General features: G+C 40.2%; 2 protein-coding genes across 2 annotated transcripts; one reads left to right on the top strand and one right to left on the bottom strand.

The window, feature by feature from the left end:
- Window positions 1-67: 67 nt before the first annotated feature.
- On the top strand, window positions 68-3118 carry rad51d (RAD51 paralog D; the record flags this gene model as incomplete). Its single annotated transcript, XM_080846035.1, has 10 exons — window positions 68-149; window positions 256-317; window positions 469-587; window positions 863-944; window positions 1454-1588; window positions 1717-1812; window positions 1921-2008; window positions 2457-2527; window positions 2638-2799; window positions 3005-3118. The coding sequence occupies 10 exons, from the start codon at window positions 68-70 to the stop codon at window positions 3116-3118; spliced, it is 1011 nt and encodes a 336-aa protein (XP_080702161.1).
- Window positions 3119-3999: 881 nt separating this feature from the next.
- Window positions 4000-14491, bottom strand: lig3 (ligase III, DNA, ATP-dependent). The gene is made up of 21 exons (XM_080835938.1): window positions 14371-14491; window positions 13152-13722; window positions 12604-12732; window positions 12177-12386; window positions 11843-11994; window positions 11468-11634; window positions 11257-11334; window positions 10655-10823; window positions 10249-10404; window positions 9945-10076; window positions 8228-8307; window positions 7520-7607; window positions 7304-7381; window positions 6941-7064; window positions 6195-6337; window positions 6013-6087; window positions 5730-5876; window positions 5454-5607; window positions 5172-5266; window positions 4950-5051; window positions 4000-4700 (listed from the first exon to the last, which is right to left on the bottom strand). The coding sequence occupies exons 2-21, from the start codon at window positions 13690-13692 to the stop codon at window positions 4467-4469; spliced, it is 3054 nt and encodes a 1017-aa protein (XP_080692064.1). The 5' UTR covers window positions 13693-13722; window positions 14371-14491; the 3' UTR covers window positions 4000-4466.
- Window positions 14492-18720: the final 4229 nt, after the last annotated feature.

Here is an 18720-nt window from a genome sequence, read left to right as displayed (position 1 = left end):
CATAAACCAAAGGGTCGCGTCCATTAAACGTTTCCAATTTACAGTTTCTTTTTCTCACATAGATGACATGGTGGTCTTGAGAGAGGGTATATGTCCTGGGCTAAATCAGGACCTTGTTCAAGCCCTCCGAAATCTGGACATCAGAACAGGTATGTTACACTCTGGGACTCACAGGACACGAACAACCATAATCACATTATGTAGTAAATCCCAAGTATATCCAGTCATGTAGCCTATGCAACATATTCCCTTTAGTGGAGGACCTGGTCTCGGCCAACCTTGAGGAACTGGCCCAAAAATGCACCGTATCCTACAAGGTTTGTAGATGGGCCATACAAATACTTATTGGTGTTCTTTGGTAGTGAATGTAACTGCCTTATTTGTCGTGCTATGGTTTTTGTATCTGCTCAGATTTTTCAAACATCAAATATTTGAAGTTGAACGTCTAACTATTAAAAATGTGTCTAGGCTTTGATTGCTGTGCGTCGGGTTCTACTGGCTCAACATGCAGCTTTTCCTGTCTCATGTGCTGACCTGTATGAAGAGCTCCTGAGCTCTACTGCCATTCTCTCTACAGGCAACCACTGGTCAGTATCATGAGCATAAAGCTTTTCAGTGATGGATGGATTGACCTATTCAATTTTATTGCCTGACACTTTGATTCATTGTAGCCTATACAAGACAAACAATAATTATTTTACCACACAACCACACCAGCTGACACATTGTACTTTAGGTTGAATGTTAAATCACACCGTGCACACTGCTTGAAGGCTAAAGTTGGACTTTAAAAACAGGCTGTTGTCTTAACAAAATAAAAACGCGTTCCCCCTTATTGACTGTTTTCTTGTCTTTCTCCTAGCCTAGATAAGCTGTTAGACTCAGGTCTGTACACTGGGGAGATAACTGAGCTAATAGGAGGACCAGGAAGTGGCAAAACACAGGTGCGTCTTTCTTAGCCCTTCAGTAATAGTGTAATTACCTAAAACAGACAAACACACCTGTTTGTGGTAAGTGGAAATGTTCCTTATTAGTAATTGAATGGTTGCCTGCTACTATTGTCTTTAAAGTTAGTTAGTTAAGTTTTTCATTTGGGCTTTTTTGTAGTCATGGAGAGGATTAATGAGAGTCTGTGATTCTAATCCAATACACATATCGTCAAATTCAGTGATTTGCTCCTCATCGTCTTCTAGCTGTCCAATGAGTGCGCCCTGGTGTTCGCAGTCCTGGCTCAGTAAATGGGAAATAAACATAGTGGTTTGGACCGAGCTATAAACAACTCCAGAATGAAAGAGGAGTGTAATTTAATCGGCAGTTGTGCTCAAGTATCGACAGTCTTCCCCCAGAATTGCAGACCCTACCTTTTAAACCAGGTTTATCCATTGGATGATATTAGCAATGGGAAATTACATGTAGTTTGTTTTGTTTTTTCCCCAATCATCTTTTCCACTAGGTGTGCTTTAGTACTGCTGTTCATATATCATGCCAACTCAAGCAGAGTGTTGTCTATATTGACACCAATGGAGGACTGTCTGCAAATCGTTTGCTTCAGATGCTGCAAGCAAAGACCAGCACTATGGAAGAGCAGGTTGCATAAAACATACAGTTAATGTTTATGATTTATATTCATAATTGTACCACACATATCAGTGTACTTACAGCAAACATTTTGCCAGTATTCAAACCAGATATATGTTTATTCATCCCTACTTGTAGATGGCTGCTCTTCAGCGAATTCAAGTGTTCAAAGTGTTTGATGTCTTCTCCTTGCTTAAATGTCTACAGAATATAAGAATCGGTGAAGTTGAGACGGTAAGAAAAAGTTTGATCAAAATGCTGAATTGTGTTTTGTGTAATGGGAGATGGAACAAAGAGTCATAAATGATCTCTATATTCTCTTCTCTCTATTCTTCTCCTCAGGCATGTGTTGGAACTTCAGTGAAAGCTCTTATTCTGGATTCTGTCTCAGCCGTACTCTCGAATATGCTAGGAGGCAAACAGACTGAAGGTCTGTTGACAGCATTATGTTTCAAATATGAATTTGTATTCATTATTTAATACACTAACTGAACCAGGTTGCTTGAACAACTGTGCATCCCAATGTATCTTGTGTTTTTTTCTCTCTTTTTTTTACACCTAGCAATAAATTCACTTTAGGTGAATCGGATTGCAATCAGATAGTGCTTGACCACATGAAAGTACAGGTGTAAATGCACTAAAGACGCATCAATGACAGATTGTAATCCAAGTGTAAATGCAATTGCATTGTAAATCCACATACAACAACTACGTTGGCAGAAGTATGTCATCATGTGCAACTGTTCCAAGCCAGCAAGGTTTTGAAATGCGTGCAAACTGTGTGACTGATTCTGAAGCAAATACTATCAGTAGCTAACATTACATTTGTTTGGGTTATGGCAGGTTGCATGATTTTCCATATTTTTGTTAAAATGCAGGCATGTCCTTGATGATGCAGGTTGCTGGAGAACTAAAAACAATTTCAAAGGACCTCAGTGTTGCTGTTCTGGTAGGCAGACCCACTCTGAACTTCTAATGTGTGTTGTGGTTAATGAGGTCTCATTTATAGCTGCGCTTGTGGTTATGTCATGATATTAAGAGGGGTGATTACCTGATCAGGTGACAAACCATGCAACCCGAGATGGCAGTGGGCAGCTGAAAGCAGGTTTGGGTCAGTCTTGGAGTCACGTCCCGAGGACCCGCGTTCTCCTGCAGAGAGTGGAGAGGCCAGGCGCCTCATCTGGCCTGCGCTTAGCAACTCTGACCAAATCATCTCGACAGGTGGAGTATTTTAGAGTCCTAAAACTCATGACAAGACGTCAGAATCAGTTAGTTTTACAACTTTAATTAAATGCATTTATTTGTGGACTATGATGTAAATTGAAAGGAAACAGACAAAAAGATTAGAAGAATTGGAGTTCTGTTTAGATTTGTGTAGTCATGTTTGAATGAACAAAACCCAATACTTTTTTCTACCATGTTTTAGTCATGTCGAGTGGAAGAAGAATTTGATTTAGGAGGATGGCGAGGGCCTGAAGATATGAAGGCTGGGTACTCAGGCAAGAGAAAACTGGAGTGTGACACACCTGGGGTTGACTAAATGTTTATTTAAGAATGTATCTTTCATTGTACATTCAATATGACTTGAATTGCTAATGATGTATCATATTGTCAAACATACTTTTATGATTTTCTGTGTGTTTTGTAAAATATTTGAGGTGGTTTCAGTATGTCAGTGGAAAAACCTTTTTTAAAATCAGTATTCCTTCATTGAATTACCTGAAATGTAAAAAATTGTCTATCAATGATCAGTTTAATATGCAAGAGGCCATCAGAGTGGTGTTACAAGTAAAATGAAGAATTAAGTACATTTATGAAAACTATATCTGTTTTTAAAGAAGACTACGTGACGTAACGATAAATCTGTAAAGCAGTACATTAGAAATATCTATGGACGTCTACATTTGTAAAGTTTAAGTAAGCTATCCAACCAGTCATTAATTTGCTTGTGCGGTCGTAATATCAAGTCCAAATGGTCACAATCCAAAGAATGCCACTTTTATATCATTGCTGTTTAAGCATCACTTTATATTTTTCTTTCAAGGAAAATCCTCCACCTACATGACATTAAATATATAATGCTAACTTTCTATGGAGCATCATACAGAAAGTGTGTATTTCAAAATGGTGAAAGCTTGGCAAGCTTGTTATCAAAGTCAACAAACTCAACCTCAATTTTGCATTTGTTTACTCACCCAAAGATTCCTATTGGCGTTTTCATATTCTGATGATTGCACTGGTACTTGAGGACTTCCCGACTAGTTGGTGACAGGAGGTTGAGCATCAGCAGTATGTCCCTTCTGGCCTCAAAATAATTCTCAACAGTATCAAAGGACAAGGGCACACCACATTTTATCTTCAGGTTCAAAGCCATTTGCAAAATGGTTTATTAAATGCTGAATTCAATTTCCATCCATCACGTTATTTCACCCATAAGGAATAACAAAGATAAACTACTAGACGTGTTTACATAACAAACATACCCATTGCTATCACTAAATGTTCTATAACTCAAAAAACTATTAGTAGAAAAAAAGTCCTAATCTACTTGAGGATGCCCTTGCTGTAGCTGTTACAGCAGACAACACATGATTCCTAAAAACAAAATAAATACAAAGATCATAGGAGAGGCAGTTCTACTCCTTCTAGCGTCCTCATGGTATCAGACCCCAAATCACAGGGCATGTTGATGTGTTTAAAAAAAAATCCCACCAATTTGGGGCAGCTTAAAATACTGACAATCGTTTGTACATGATCATGAAACAATCCAGAATGTACTGGAAGATAATGTATTGTTCATATGGCGGAAGCAGTTGAAGCAACCACTGTTGTTGAAGGGCACTTTTATTCAGCCGAAAGCAGCTCAAGTCTCCATTGGCCCGACCTCATCAGCAGGGAGGAACCATTCTCCTCTTGCGAATGCACGCCCAGATCCAGTTGGAGGTGACCTTCTGAGCTTGGCTGTCTTCCTCGGGATCTGTAAGTGTGTGCGTGGCTGTGGCAGCGTCGTACTCCGGCACGAGATCTCCGTCGTAGGCCACAATATAACGCTTCAGTTTGTCGTAGTCCTGCACACCCTGCGGCAGGTAGAGCTTCACGCCACTGAAAATGTCCAAAAGGGTCTGGAGTACATAATGAAAAAAGGAAAAAATACATTAAAGAAAAATCCAGCAATTCTCAAAAAGGACATGTTGACAAATGTTTAAAACTTACATTACTTTAAAAGTTACTTTAAGTGGAAATAAGCATGGCAAAGAATATGTTTGTTATCTAAACTATATATCTACTATACTGTACAGGCACAAAACAAGAGAAGCATAGATGGCAATGTCTGTAAAGTAAAGTTGAAGTTCAACTGAAGGTTAACTTGCCTTCTCAGGACCTGCTTCGATTACCTTGGTGGAAGCGCTCTTCACTTTGCTTTGCCCATTGCTATGGGCATCTTCAGTCTTAATCTGAACTTCAGTTTTAATCTGAAACATAAGCACAAATAAACCAATATTTAGGTACAAATCAGGTTTGAAAGATGACAATTGGGGCGTGAAATCTCCATTGTAACTGGAGCTGCATGTGTTTTTATGGAAGAGCTGTACCTTTTTGCTGCTGTGGTTCTCTGCAGGCATCTTCCTCTTGGCTGGGGAAGGGGGCTCTAATTTCACCTGCTTCAACCGTGGAGCAGCACTGTTCCCTGGGTAGGATTGTAAAAACGGATGAAAATGTTAATAATCCAAAGCATTGCTTAGTGTCTTAGTGCTTAGTAGATGTCATCAGTTTCAGTCCTAAATTTCAATTGCAAAATTGGATGTAACCTAATGTCATACTAAGAAGTATTCCTGCATGCACTTTTTACCATGACATGCTAGGATGCTACTCACGGGCTTTGCTGGTGGTAGGGGTCTTGTGTGATGTGGAGGGTGGAGAGCTGCCTCCACTGGCCCCACCAGAGGAGTTCTCATCATCCTTATCATCTTTGGACTTGCCCGTGGTCAATTCAAAGTCAGAGTTCTCCTTCGATATGCGATAGAGTTCCTGCACAAGAAGAGACGTACTGATTAAACCCCTTAACAGACCCCTCCATCCCATCAATGTATGCACTGCTTTCAGCTGCATGTCTGGAGTGATGGTGCTGGTGTAGGCGCCTCAAACCGCACCTTCAGCCGAGGCAGGTTGGTGGCAGTCTTCCAATCCTTGTCGTCACGGATACGCGTCATACGCGGGAAACGGATGGAGATTCCGTCGGCTGTGTGCATCTCTGACTTGGAAAACTCCGCTCCTGTGATCTCCCACACTGGTGCTTGCTGTTTATGAAATATTCATATATGTATGTCATGAGTGATCATAACCTTAAGAAATGTTGTAATGTCAAAGCATCTTCGAATCACACCAAATAATTATCTTTCAGACTCCTTCTTGCTGAGTTAATTTGATGCTCACCTCCGGATCGCGGATAAGGAAATCTGGGTAATAGTTTTTAACAATCTTTAACCAGCCAGGGATTTTGCTTGGTTCCTTAAAAAACAAGAAAATGATACAGTAAATGTCATTGTTCATGTTTTTGTAGGCTGTAATAATGAAGGGTAATGCACAGAGCAGCTCTAGATTCTTGGTTCCTCTACCTTGCTGATTTTAATCACATCCAGCTCCTTCTGCAGTCTGGCCAGAGTAGCGTCGTCATAGCCTCCAGAGCACTTGGTCACTGTGCACCACTTCTTAGATGCAGGGTCATAGCAGCCCATCAAAAAGCTAGACATTATTCCTCCTGTGGAGACACACATTCTGGAGTGAGTACAGAAATCAACAGACAAAACACCTGGTCTGGAAACCCAAATTGAGAGTAATTCACCATTCATTTCTCCAAAGAACACTATTTTATAATAATATAATACTATTTCATACAGATATAATGAAATGGCATAGTTTCATAACATCATGTCAAGAGGTAATGCAATCATGATTAAAAGGGAGACAAAAAAGGTAATACATTACAATCAGCCAAAATAAACAAGAAAAAAAAAACTTGGGTCACAAAAAGGTGGAACTATTTCGACAGATTCTGACAGAAAAAATATCTGCTTTGCAAGAAGCAGGAAAAATGAATGGATCTGCAGCTGAAGATGCCTACATGCCAAATGATATGAAGTAATGTACAGTGACCGTTTCTGTCCAAAGAAGTGCTGTAGGTAATACGCACCTCTAGAATGGTGTTAAACACAAACTAGTTATATATTTTATATATATATATATGGCCGTGTGAAGATCAGGTGATATTCAAAATGTAAGTTGATTAAGTTGTATCACACAAATGGAATGGTACTTTACCAGTCCATGGTCCACAAAGTGATCAAAAAAGACCAAAACAAACCATTTGAGCCTTTCCCGTAGAACGCTCCCAACACCACCAGGTCAGCCGTGTCTGCCATGGCGCCCTCGTTCAGGTAGTCCTTCTTCACCTTCAACCAGTGACGCTTCCCAGGCTCATATAGGCCCTGTGACAGGCAGCATTTTTAGATCTTGTACAGTGTACAGAATTATGTTTACAGTAGCATGTGTTTGTGGTGACTGCAGATCAGTCTTGTTCATTCCTAGGCCAATGTATTTAGTTATTTCAAATGAGCGAGACCTTTTTCATGAAGAAAGTTATTTACAACTGCAGATCAGTGTGACTCATAACTTAGAGGGTAAAGTATACAAACTAAGGGTCATAGTGCAGAACAGTGTGACTGACCTTGATGTCCTTCAGCACCAGGCCCTCCAGCCCCTCTCGAATGACCCGGGTGATCATCTCTGCCAGATCAGATGCTCTCTGTGAGAAACAGCACCACCCATCAGGCAAGGCAATTCACAACACCACCGTCAGGCAAGCCAGTTCACGATTAGGGTGACAGTATCAGTCTGCAAGCAGGAATGAGGGGAAGAGGGTGCAGGTGTGTAGAACACTTACAGTGACGTGTTTCATTTCTGAAAACAATATCCTGTTTGGAACTTCAACCATGTTGTCTTGGAGAAACTTCCTTCGTTCGTGAAGAGTCCTTAAAAGAAATGAGAGTAAGAGTATGTCATCTCATTGCACTGTGAAAAGGAATACACAACATGTGTATATATCATCAATACCAAGGTAAAATGTCCTTCCTGGGTTGATGGGCACCCTATATGTGTTGGAGGTGTGATTATGTGATTCTTTACCCCGCTAATAAGTCTAAGCTTTCCAGTAATCCAATACATGAACAATCAAACACACAAACAATGGAATAAATGACCCCCTCCACAAAAGGGGGAGAGACACACCTTCCCATTTACAGTCTGGCAAAAATGATGAGAATACTATACACTTCACACTAGACAGGGGGACTAAAAGCTCTTTTTGCTGGAAGTAAGAGGAGGATATCCGCTATAAATAGTGTAATAGACTGCACTGAGGATACCAATTAATAAAAACAGACGAAAATGATTTGTTGCCAACAGCGAACCCACTGAAGACTTCACTCAGTGAGATTCACCTCGTCTTTGATTACATGTGAAACCTCGTTCAAGATCACCCGCACATCTTAACTGAGTTTTCCTAAAGCATAAATGGCCTAATGCAATTTCAGTGGCAAGCAGAGTAACACAGCATGCAGAGTAACTTCAAATCAAATAACTGCCAACTTACTTATCCATCAGGCTTACACCATTGAAGTAAATGCAGTCGAAGACGAACAGACACACTTTGGCATCTTGGAAGGCAGATTTCTGCAACAGAATATGGACAAGTAATGCTTTTCTGTGCACTGGCCAGTTAGAAGTACAGTGGCTTGAAAAGGTGTTTGACCCCCCTGAAAATCGCCATTTCCACAATTACAAAAGATACTTAGACATAATTTCCTAATCAGTATTTGTATTGTTAACATTTATACTGTATTATATTTTTGAAGGCAAAATTAGTGATTGGTCTGCTAAAGTTAAAAATAGATTTAAAAACTTGTGCTTTTAAGTTTCAGATAAAGGCAGATGACAAACCATTCACAAATAATGCAGAGGTGCCACTTATTTAATCATATGACTTATAATTAGGTACTTATGACTGTTCAAAGTAGCAATCTCTTTCTGGATATTAATATCTCTGTCAAGGGTCATCAGCCAAGTTTTGAAAGAACAAATGAAATGAGAACTAAAGAGACAAGTTGACTTTTAATTCTAAAGTAAAGAAAAACCTCTAATGTTTTGATATCTAGTTGAGCACCACTAAATCTGTTTGAATAAAGCAGAAGTTGCACCACACCACCCAGATGCTTTGTACAAGTCAGTCCCCCAAACCAAGCACCAGAGGAAGATATTACCCAATGCTGGAGGCCACCACTGCCCACACAACACCCTGAACAATCTACAATGTTCAGTGGCTCGAACTGGGGTGCAGGTGTAGGAGTACAGTATCGTAAGAGCTATCCGCTAAACACAACTCTATTGTAAGGTGGCAAAAAACATTGTTTCAAAAGATCCATATTAAAGCATGTTTGGAGGTTGCTTAAGATATGTAAAAATGTTTTTATGGTCATACGAGACCAAAACATAACTTTTTGGCAAATCCTCAAAGTGCTATTTGCGGCATATAAATCTAACACACACAGGAAACCTGTTGCAGTCTGTTGTAAAGCTAAGGCTTTGGAGAGGGATTACCTACCATTATTACACAGCTTTTCTTAATGCTGTAAAAATTTGCTCCATTCACTTGAATAGGGCTTTCCAACGTTCTGTGGTGAACAATTTTTCCATATTTGACCGTTGCTATGCATAATTGACCGCTGTCAAGGAAAGTGGCTTCGCATCGGGGTGCTGTTCGCTCTGTCGGGGCTTATTTTCCCGATAATGCCCGGCGTTTTATACATTATCCCTTACGTAGTACTATGGCACAAGGTTAAAGCATCACTGGAGTGGCTCAAAGACAACAAAGTGAATGTTCTAGAATGGCTCTGTCAAAGCCCTGATCAAAATCCTTCTGAGAATCTATGGCACCACATTATCTGTGTTCTACATAAATTCTAGCAAAAAAAATGAGGAAACACACATTAGAGCAATGTACAAAGCTGTAAAAAGCTACTGACTTCAGAAGACTTAGGCTGTTATTGCAGAATAAGTGTTCTATACTAAGTATTAATGTTTGGGGGTTGAATACTTATGCAACCCAATACTTTAGTTTTTATACATATTTATGTTTTGTTTTAGTAGACAAATAACTAAATGAGCCTTTAGAAATAGAATCAGTATAAATGTTTACAATGACGATACTAATTGTGAAAATATGTGTAAATAGGTATCTTTTGTAAAACTTTCAGAGGGGTTGAATACTTTCGCAAGCTGTGTATCATTGCTGTAGTTCTCAATTGTGCTACCTTGTGCACTCCCAGTGTTCCAAAGGGGAGGGGTTTGCTGGTATTGGTATCGATGAGAAGGACCTCAGCATCCAAAATCATACTGTCGCCACCAACAAAAGCTTGAGGTATGTATTCTTTAAAATGTGCCACCTGAAAAAGAACAATGATCCCTGAAATAAGTCCCTGCATACTTCATATATATTTAGCCCTTCATATTTTATCTATATAGTTATAGAGCTAAAGTGAAAGGTAATCTTTTTTATCAATAGTAAGCAGAAGTATGAGCTACATTGTATTAGCATGGCTAGAACTCTTCACCGACCTTGTGTGGGAGCACTGGCTTGAGACTGCGGCTGAAATAGCTGAAGTGATCTCCATTTTTGTGGACCTGCACACGCTCGCCATCATATTTGATCTCGGAGTACATCCCGTTGGGGCACTTCTTCATGGCGTACTCCACAGATTTACAGGCCTCTGCCTGAGCAAGCACAAACAGCCTCTGTTACTTTAAAGAGAAACCCTCTGCCTTAAACATTTTAGTTATTAAATAGTCCGGTAGGGAGGTATGCTAGGTAGTTTTAGAGGTACCTACAACAGTGGAGTGGCATTCTACAACATGTTTGACACACTTCAAACACCACCGTGAATATAACTAATGCCAGAGAGAACCTCCACAAGAGTTTGACTACACCATTCACTTGATGAGGAAAAGCCCACGTAGCGCTCACCAGCATGGGCTGCACAGGGGTCATGAGGCTGGCCTCTATTTTCAGGCTCTTGCGGGGCCCACTGCCATTGGACGCATCCTGCTGGTTCCGCAGCACTCGCTCAATGACATCGCCCAAGTTCCGCGAGGCTTTAAAGGCATCGTGAGCATTGGGGTCCACGGCGTCAAGCCTACGACAGGACACAAGCCAAGAACTCATCAACCAACAGTCAACATCTCATCAAACATGATAAATGAAAATACAACAATATCACCTGCTCCAACATATAAAACCTTACATAATATCTGGAATGACACTGATTCCAGAGGTAAAATTCTGATTTCCATTATATATATCTAGCTGTACTGCTTTGTCCTGCACAGACAATAAGAACACTTATTATTATTACTATTATTTAATTACTTTTAATGGTGTAAAACACAGTAGTTTGAATGGGTATAACTACACGTCTGTCTCAAAATGCTAAATCAATGACCATAAAATACAGGTCCAGAAACATCTCATTTGTCAAATTAATCTGTAGTAATTAGCTTGGGTCAAAAGCACATAATCTCTTTAAATGTTGTGGCTGGTGTGAGATTAGTGGTTTTGAGGTCACTTACACATGTTTAGCTCCTGAGTTTATTTTCAAATCATGCTTCACAAGTCTGATGATGCACTTGAGGTCATTTCCTGTGCATCTGGAAAGGGGCAAAAGAGAACAGTGTCAGGCTACACAAGCTACACAGAGGCATACATCAACTGTAGAAAAGCATTTTGATCTAAAGCTTGAGTTTTAAAATGTAGAGAAACATGCCGAGGGGGTTGGCTCACTTTTTGGCAATGTCCTGGAGCTCTTTCTGCTGGTCGTCTTCCTTGGTGAGTTGAGCCAGACGGTTCAGTGAGGCTTCGACCTCTTGAAGGGTGAGGAGACTCTTGGTTGCTGGTGGGAAGGACTTACTGTCATCAAAATATAGCCGCACGGTTTCAGACACATCCCCCTTGAGTAGAGAACACAAACTCATTTTAGTCATCACAGCTGATTCCAGAATTAGTTTTAAATAACATAGGCAATGCCTGGATGAGTGCTGAATGCTCAACTGTACTTTTTCAGTTCCACTACAACCATAGCTGTTTTAGAAAGGACTTGGAACTTTGGACTGCACAAGTTTTGCAATCTTAGTATGAAAATTAAGACAGAAGACTGACCTGTTCTAGGTCGCGCAGCATCCCATCTTGGTTGCAGTTCAATATACGACTGAATAACTTCACAATTTGTTTGTCATTCAGATTGTAAACATTCTTCACCACTCCTGGTAGAAGCAGCTTCACAGTGAGGAACAAGTCTCCTCTGAACTTATCTGATTAGGACAGCAAAGAGCAGAGCAAAACACAGTCAACAACAAAAATAAACAACTGCCAACTGTCACACTCACGCCAAAAAACACCAGATGTCACATTCAACACCAGGTGTGGCAGTGTTCACACATTAGTTCTGACAAACAAACCATAAAAGGTTAATGAGGTTTTTTTAGGTAAGTACCTCCACCACTCCCTTTCTTCAAGAAGTCCTGAATGATCTGAGTCTTAGAGTTGTAGCTGGAGACCTCTGCCACCATGGCACAGAGCTTGCGGAACTCGCGCAGCAGGCAGTCCTTGTGGTTGGGGTCACACAGCTGAGCGGAGAGGGCACTGCCCTGACCCGCTTTCAGTGTAGACGGCCCTGGACTGGCAGAGGTACCAGCCTTGGTAGCTATTTAGGTAAAAAAAATCAAACATACTATTATGCAGGTTTTTTACAGATCAGTAGGCAACATTTACCTGCAGAGGGGAAATAAAAGGCTGTACATTCTTTAGGAGTATGATGAATGGATAAAAAGGTAATGAGGAATTTGTCAGTTTAAAAAGCTGATGGAGACATGTGTACTGCAAGAAACCTATAACAACCTTTGGCAAAATACTGCTCTTACCTGTGAAGCCAGAGAACTTTCGAGGGGCATTAAGTGATGGATCAGCAGGTGGTGAAGACAGCGGTCCGCTGGTGTTTAACTTTGCCGGTGCTTTTTTCTTTGGGGTCGCATTGGTTTTGGCAGCAAGAGCTGTGGTAAGGCAAAGGAAGGTACAAAGGAGAAAATAAACTTTACCTTTATCGAAAATCAAACCCTGCGTTGTACAGTTCACAAAAACCATCATCACTTCACCATCTCACTTTCTCAGTCAGATTTCTTAATCATTAAATAATACAGTTAACGCCACAATGGCTCTAGAGCTGGCTAATCACAACACTGTGCAAGCTGTCCTGCAATGTTTAAATTACCTCCGCATATTCTGAGTAGTAGGCCTACAGGTAGCAAATTAGCTATCTAGCTACAAACCTTTTATGTATTCACATCTGCAAGTTTTGTCATGGCCTTGCCATGTCATGTTTGTAATAATGTGCACTGCTTTGTCCCTGCTAAATAAACTACATGCTTTTCCTCAGAAAAAGCAGAAGTCAGACTTGCAATGCTTGCTATACCTGAGACAAGTTTATTGATGAGTTCTTTGTCATCATCCTCAAGTTCCTCCCAGCCCTCCAGGTCAGTGATGTCCTCGATTTTCTTGGTGGTGGCCCTGGCACGCTCCAGTTTCTCGAAGATGCACTTCACGTGGTACCATTCTTTCATTTCTCCAGCAGACTCGCTGAAGGGGTTGGGCACGATCTTGCCAATGCGGACCACTTCCTTCATGATCTTCTCCTTGCACTTCTTGCAGCCCGCAGTGCCACGTTTGGCATATTCTACACACCACCTCTGCTCTGCCATTGTTGGCCTTTCTGAGAGGCTCTCGGGCCACGAAAGATGAATATAAAACCTAGAGGTTGTTCCGAACTTTCGAGGGAGCGGGGTAAAATCGCAGCAGTGAGAATGAGTGGGACGCCTGCCACAATGAGGAGTCGGTGGTTGGGTGCACTGAGTGAAATGTGCGCTGCCAAATCGCCAGATAATTTGCTCTCTCAGCAAGGTGACAGTTGGATTCCTGGCGGTCTGTAATGCCTTGCGAAGGCAAATGTTCTGCATCCAGTCTAAAAAGTCCTAAAGCCTTGATACCTATAATGAGATATTACAGGCACACGTTATGAAAGGATTCATAGAGAAACAAAGACAAATACTACATAAATAAAAAAAAACTTGAATAAAACAATCGATTGAGATCTAATGGACTTAGTGCAAGTTAGAAAATGAATTGTTCAAAATACAAAATTAAAATGATAACCTATGCTCGCCAAAGTGGAGCAAGTCTCACACTTTCAGCAAACTTCTAAGTTAGCTAGCTAGGATGAATAGGTAGCAAATTGTCGAAATGATTACATAAATCAGGTCTAGATGAACAATCAAAAACAACATGACAAATCAATCAGATCATTGGTGACATAAGACCGAGGAAACCATGCAAAGAGGCTTTTCACTGGTGAGTTACTGCACTGCAATACAATATCAACACCTAAGAGATTAGATCTGGAAACGAGTCACTAGTTTGATGGTGACAATTGCTATGTCGACTATTTTAAAAACTGCATGGGTAGTCGATGCATGGAGTAGCTAACTCATTGTTGAATGGCTTGCCATTAGGCTAGCAATCCTAGCCTTGCTCTTTAAGGCTAACACGCTGGCTGTTTTCAAGACAAAACGTTTCAGCCTAAAGGTTTCTAAGGAATGTGAAGGGTTTCTCACTGATAGCGTTACTTGTCTATTTACCTGGCTCCTGAGTGTGAGTTGATGCACCAAATAAGTTATTCGAAACCTACAGCTTTATATGTTAGCTGTACAGAATATATGCTGCACTGTAGTCCGCAGTATGCACAATGTACACACAGACCAATTCCCTTTAAATAGCACACGCATTTCCTCTTTGTTCAGAAGAGCTTCCTGTGCTCTGCGCATGTGCGGGACCGAAAATGATACTGTAGGCCGACAGATATAATTTCACAGTAGTAGTGGTACGGCAGTCTAGTGATGGTCATCATTTTATCCATACAGCTAAAAGTTGTCCTTAATTTGTGAAATGCTCTGTATTGCTATTCGGTGGCTGCTTATTCTTTGTACCGATTTCTGCGATTAATTCAGCTCACACCGCTTAACGTAGCCTATAAACTTCGTTCAAACTTTGTAGCTTAGGTCTTGTAAAGGGCACTTCAGCTATGTATGAATTTTTCAAACTTTTTACTTTTTAAGATATTAAAGAAAAACGAATTCAATGTCTCCCATTGGCTTACATTCGGCCATAGTGACATCATAATAGGTCAATTAAACTGGCTTGCACCTGTGCTTTACTCACACCTGCGCCAATTCCAAGGCAATAATTATGACTAATAGGCGGCATAATGTTGTGTCATAACTGATAGGCAGTTGTCAGTCTTTTGGTGGGGTCTGATAAAGATTTTCGCCCACACTGGACCTGTTCCACAACTATGGGTGGTTGTTGTTCTATTTCTGCTTAGTTTGTATGGCGTGGGTTGTGGCCTGAACAGTACTAGGCCTACATTCACTCAGCTGACACACCTGGGCCCTGTTCGGCGTACGACTGAAGCTAAGATAATTAATTTAGCTCGCAACTGGAGATTAACTAGCTCGCTAAATGAGAACAGGCCAAACCGGTCTGGCGACGGGCGCTAATTTATTTTAACCTCAAGTTAATTTATCTCGTCAGCTAAATTGCGCGTGCACGTCTTGCTTCAAAAGGCAAGAAAGGTCGATCCCCAAAACCATGATTTTTTTGAAAGGTATAATGGTCTAAACTCAAAGAGAAAGACTATTTTTTTTCTCCGATAACGCAGGATATGATCATGAACGCGTTATGAAGAATTCAAGACCATAATCATGTCAAAATTCAACACTCCCGTGGCTACCACAGCAATAAAAGAAACTGTCTATTAGAGGTATAATACGTGACATCTTCTCCCTATACGATATGGTAGCCTACTATGGTGCAGCGGGTTAAGCGTCTGGCTTGCATGCTATGGATCACTGGTTTGACTCCCCTCACCCTCGTAAGATTTGTAGTTTTAAATCGCTTTGAATAAAACCGTCTGCTAAATGACTAAATGTGAATGTATTAATAAGAGATTCAATACATTTAAGCAATGAAAAGAAATTGTGTCTATTTCTCTCTTCTTATCATGCACCCACCTCCACCACCATTCACTACCGCACAAACACTAGACACGTTTCCAAAACTAAACGTTTGCAATGATGTAAGTTAAAGTAGGTAAAACAACTTTAGCCAATATCTATTTGGGTTATGTGCTCAAATTTCCTGGGATCAAAGAAAACGTTAGTATTCATGTGCAAACTAAAAATCACATGAATACTAACGTTTACATGAAAGTTATTTCGGGTTTATCAACTGTATGTCTCAACTGTACTATCTACCGTCATATAATTATGAGTGCTTTGTTCTCCGCATCGCCGACATTACAAAAATGAAGGCTACCACTGGCAAGAAAGTGATGACATTCAATGTTTGACGGTGGTGTAGCCTATGCAATAAATGACTCGAGAAGGTCTTCTAAATTAATTATTCCTTGTCGGGTGGATCGGTAGCGCTCATACAAGAACTCATCATTATGGAAAAATGGATCTTCTTGGCGATCGCAAAGAACTCTTCCTACGCTAATCAAACTGACTCCTTGTCAATGGGATCCCTCCTTTTGGCGTGGGTATGGCAAGTTTAGCCAGCTAAACTTTGCTTAGCCTGCCCTGGAGCAGGCTAAGGCTAAGCGATTAATTACCATGGAAATTGAGCAAAAGTTGCTTCGCCGAATCCGCTAAAGTGGTGTTGTCTTTTTTTAGCCTGGAGTTTAGCTCGCTAAACCGCTTAGCGAGTGACGCCGAATAGTACCCTGATGACACCTCCTGACATGGGCATACTTAGCGTTTACCTGTGGGATATGAACATAATTACATGGGTGACCAAATGAAAAGTGTTGGCTCAGTTGATGCTCAGAAAATGCTTTTTGTCTTTCTTTTTTAAGGCAAAAATATGTTCTTGTGTCATAAGCATCCTTGAATTATGATTGTATACACTAACAAGTCACATGTGCATTTGATTTGCATGACATCATAATAACAACAGCAGCCATATCAGCCCATTTTCAATGATAAGCCCAGGTCCATTTTAAAAAGGTATATTTTTATGTTAAATTTCAAATCTCATCTAGGATTAAAACAAATACAGTGTGAGAGAAAAAGCTAAAAGTATTTCCTAATGAATGTTCCAGCCTTTTTTCACAGGGGATGAGATGGAAACCTTCTGTATATTTCCTTAGAGGGAAATAAGAAGGATACACGTGCCTACCAGTGGACAGCCGAAGGGCAGTATAATTAACACAGCTTTAAACCTAATAACTTAGCCACAGTGTAACGGGAGGTGCTGCTGAAATAGCTGAATTGCCAATGACACAAGTGCTAGACATCAGCAGAAAACATTGTGAGCACTGCTCAGTTCACTTACATAACAGGTCAAGTGCAAACATATGGAATGTTGAAGGTAGACATTTTCTGCATATTCCTTCTGTGCCAAGTAGATATTTCCAAAAGGAAATACAATGCTCCCGTGCAAGCAAAAAGTTGTGTTGAAGCTTTGAGGAACACAATTAATTGTTTTAAAAGAGTTAATCCCTTGCAAAAGTATTGCTTATCTTTTCCAAACATTAATTTAAATACAGCAAATGCTTAGTGTGCATAAGTTAAAAAAGAAATACAAAGAAATAGAAAAATGAAATTAGATAAAATAAATATGTAGCATTGTAAAAGTGTAGGAAATAGCAATTGTCTTTAAGCATGTTGGAGTCTGGGCTGAACTCATGGAACTCTTCAGTGGATGAAAGATTGGCTTCTAACTTTGGGAGGGTGCCAAGTGGGACTAATAGGTAACACCACAAAGAAAGTCAGCAAGGTTTGTGTCCGTGTAAGGCGATAAGTAGACGAGCATGTGACACCTGCATGAGGTAAAATCATTTAGACTTATAATCAAAGAGAGTCAGCAAGGTTTGTGTCCGTGTTAGGTGGTAAGGAGACGAGCACGTGACACCTGCATGAAGTAAAATCATTTAGACTTATATGAATAACAGACAGGGTCATCATAATTGTACAGAACAAATAGTCAGGGAGTGGCAATGAAGGCAAAGCAACCCATAATCAAAGGTCTAGGTGACAAACAAAGGGAAAGCAGTCATTACCTAGTTCTGATCCGTCATATTATACTTCTTAGGCCCATTAGTGAAATACATGTCGTCCAACCCTGTAAGGCTCCCGACGTCAGACAAGACCTGGTTTCCCCATCCCCCCTGATCATTCATATAGGCCATAGTAATTAACAGCGAGGCCTTTCAAGAACCGATGACGAAATGACAGATAGTGATGTAAATATATGACTTAACTAAGGCTACAATTTCAAATGAGAAAGACATGTGAGTTAGTGATTAAGATGGTTGAACATCCTGTTCTTTGTTTAGGTCAAAATGGCAAAATGGCTACTGAATGGTGGTTGGTGGTGAACTATGAACAATCACAAGAGTCTTTTGTCGCGCAACCAGTATGTTTAGTTCATGGTGTATTTATTTAACATGTCTATTTCCAAATGTATTAAGTTAATACAATATTTCGTACTGATGATTGTTGATAAGCCCGTCTTTAAGACCCCTGAATGAAAGTGTTTCAGTTTGTTATGATGACTGTCTTCTAGTTAAGTTCATGTTGATTTTTCTGCAGTTATTTCTGTTAGATGATGTGCTGTATGTCCGTAATGTTATTCTGACTGGTAGAGTAATAGACCATGCCATAATGAAGTAATGTTTAAGTAATGTTTAAGTCCTATAAATGAGACAAGAGATGCTAAGTTTGATAGCTTAGCTTCACTTAGCCTCTGCTTCTCTTGCTTGGCCCTTCTTCTGCTATTTTGCTCTAAAATACTTTGTCTCTGCGACAAGGAAGATGTGAAATTAATAACAATGTGTGAAATTAATAGTAGTTTATAATAAAGATTAGTAATACATCTAATGTGATATAAACTATTGGATTGGAGATTTTCTGGTAACTTCATCACAT

Source organism: Sprattus sprattus, assembly GCF_963457725.1.
Source record: "Sprattus sprattus genome assembly, chromosome: 1".
Taxonomy (NCBI): Eukaryota; Metazoa; Chordata; class Actinopteri; order Clupeiformes; family Clupeidae; genus Sprattus; species Sprattus sprattus.
The sequence above is the reverse complement of the archived record's forward strand: the minus strand, read 5'-3'. Positions and strand labels throughout refer to the sequence as shown.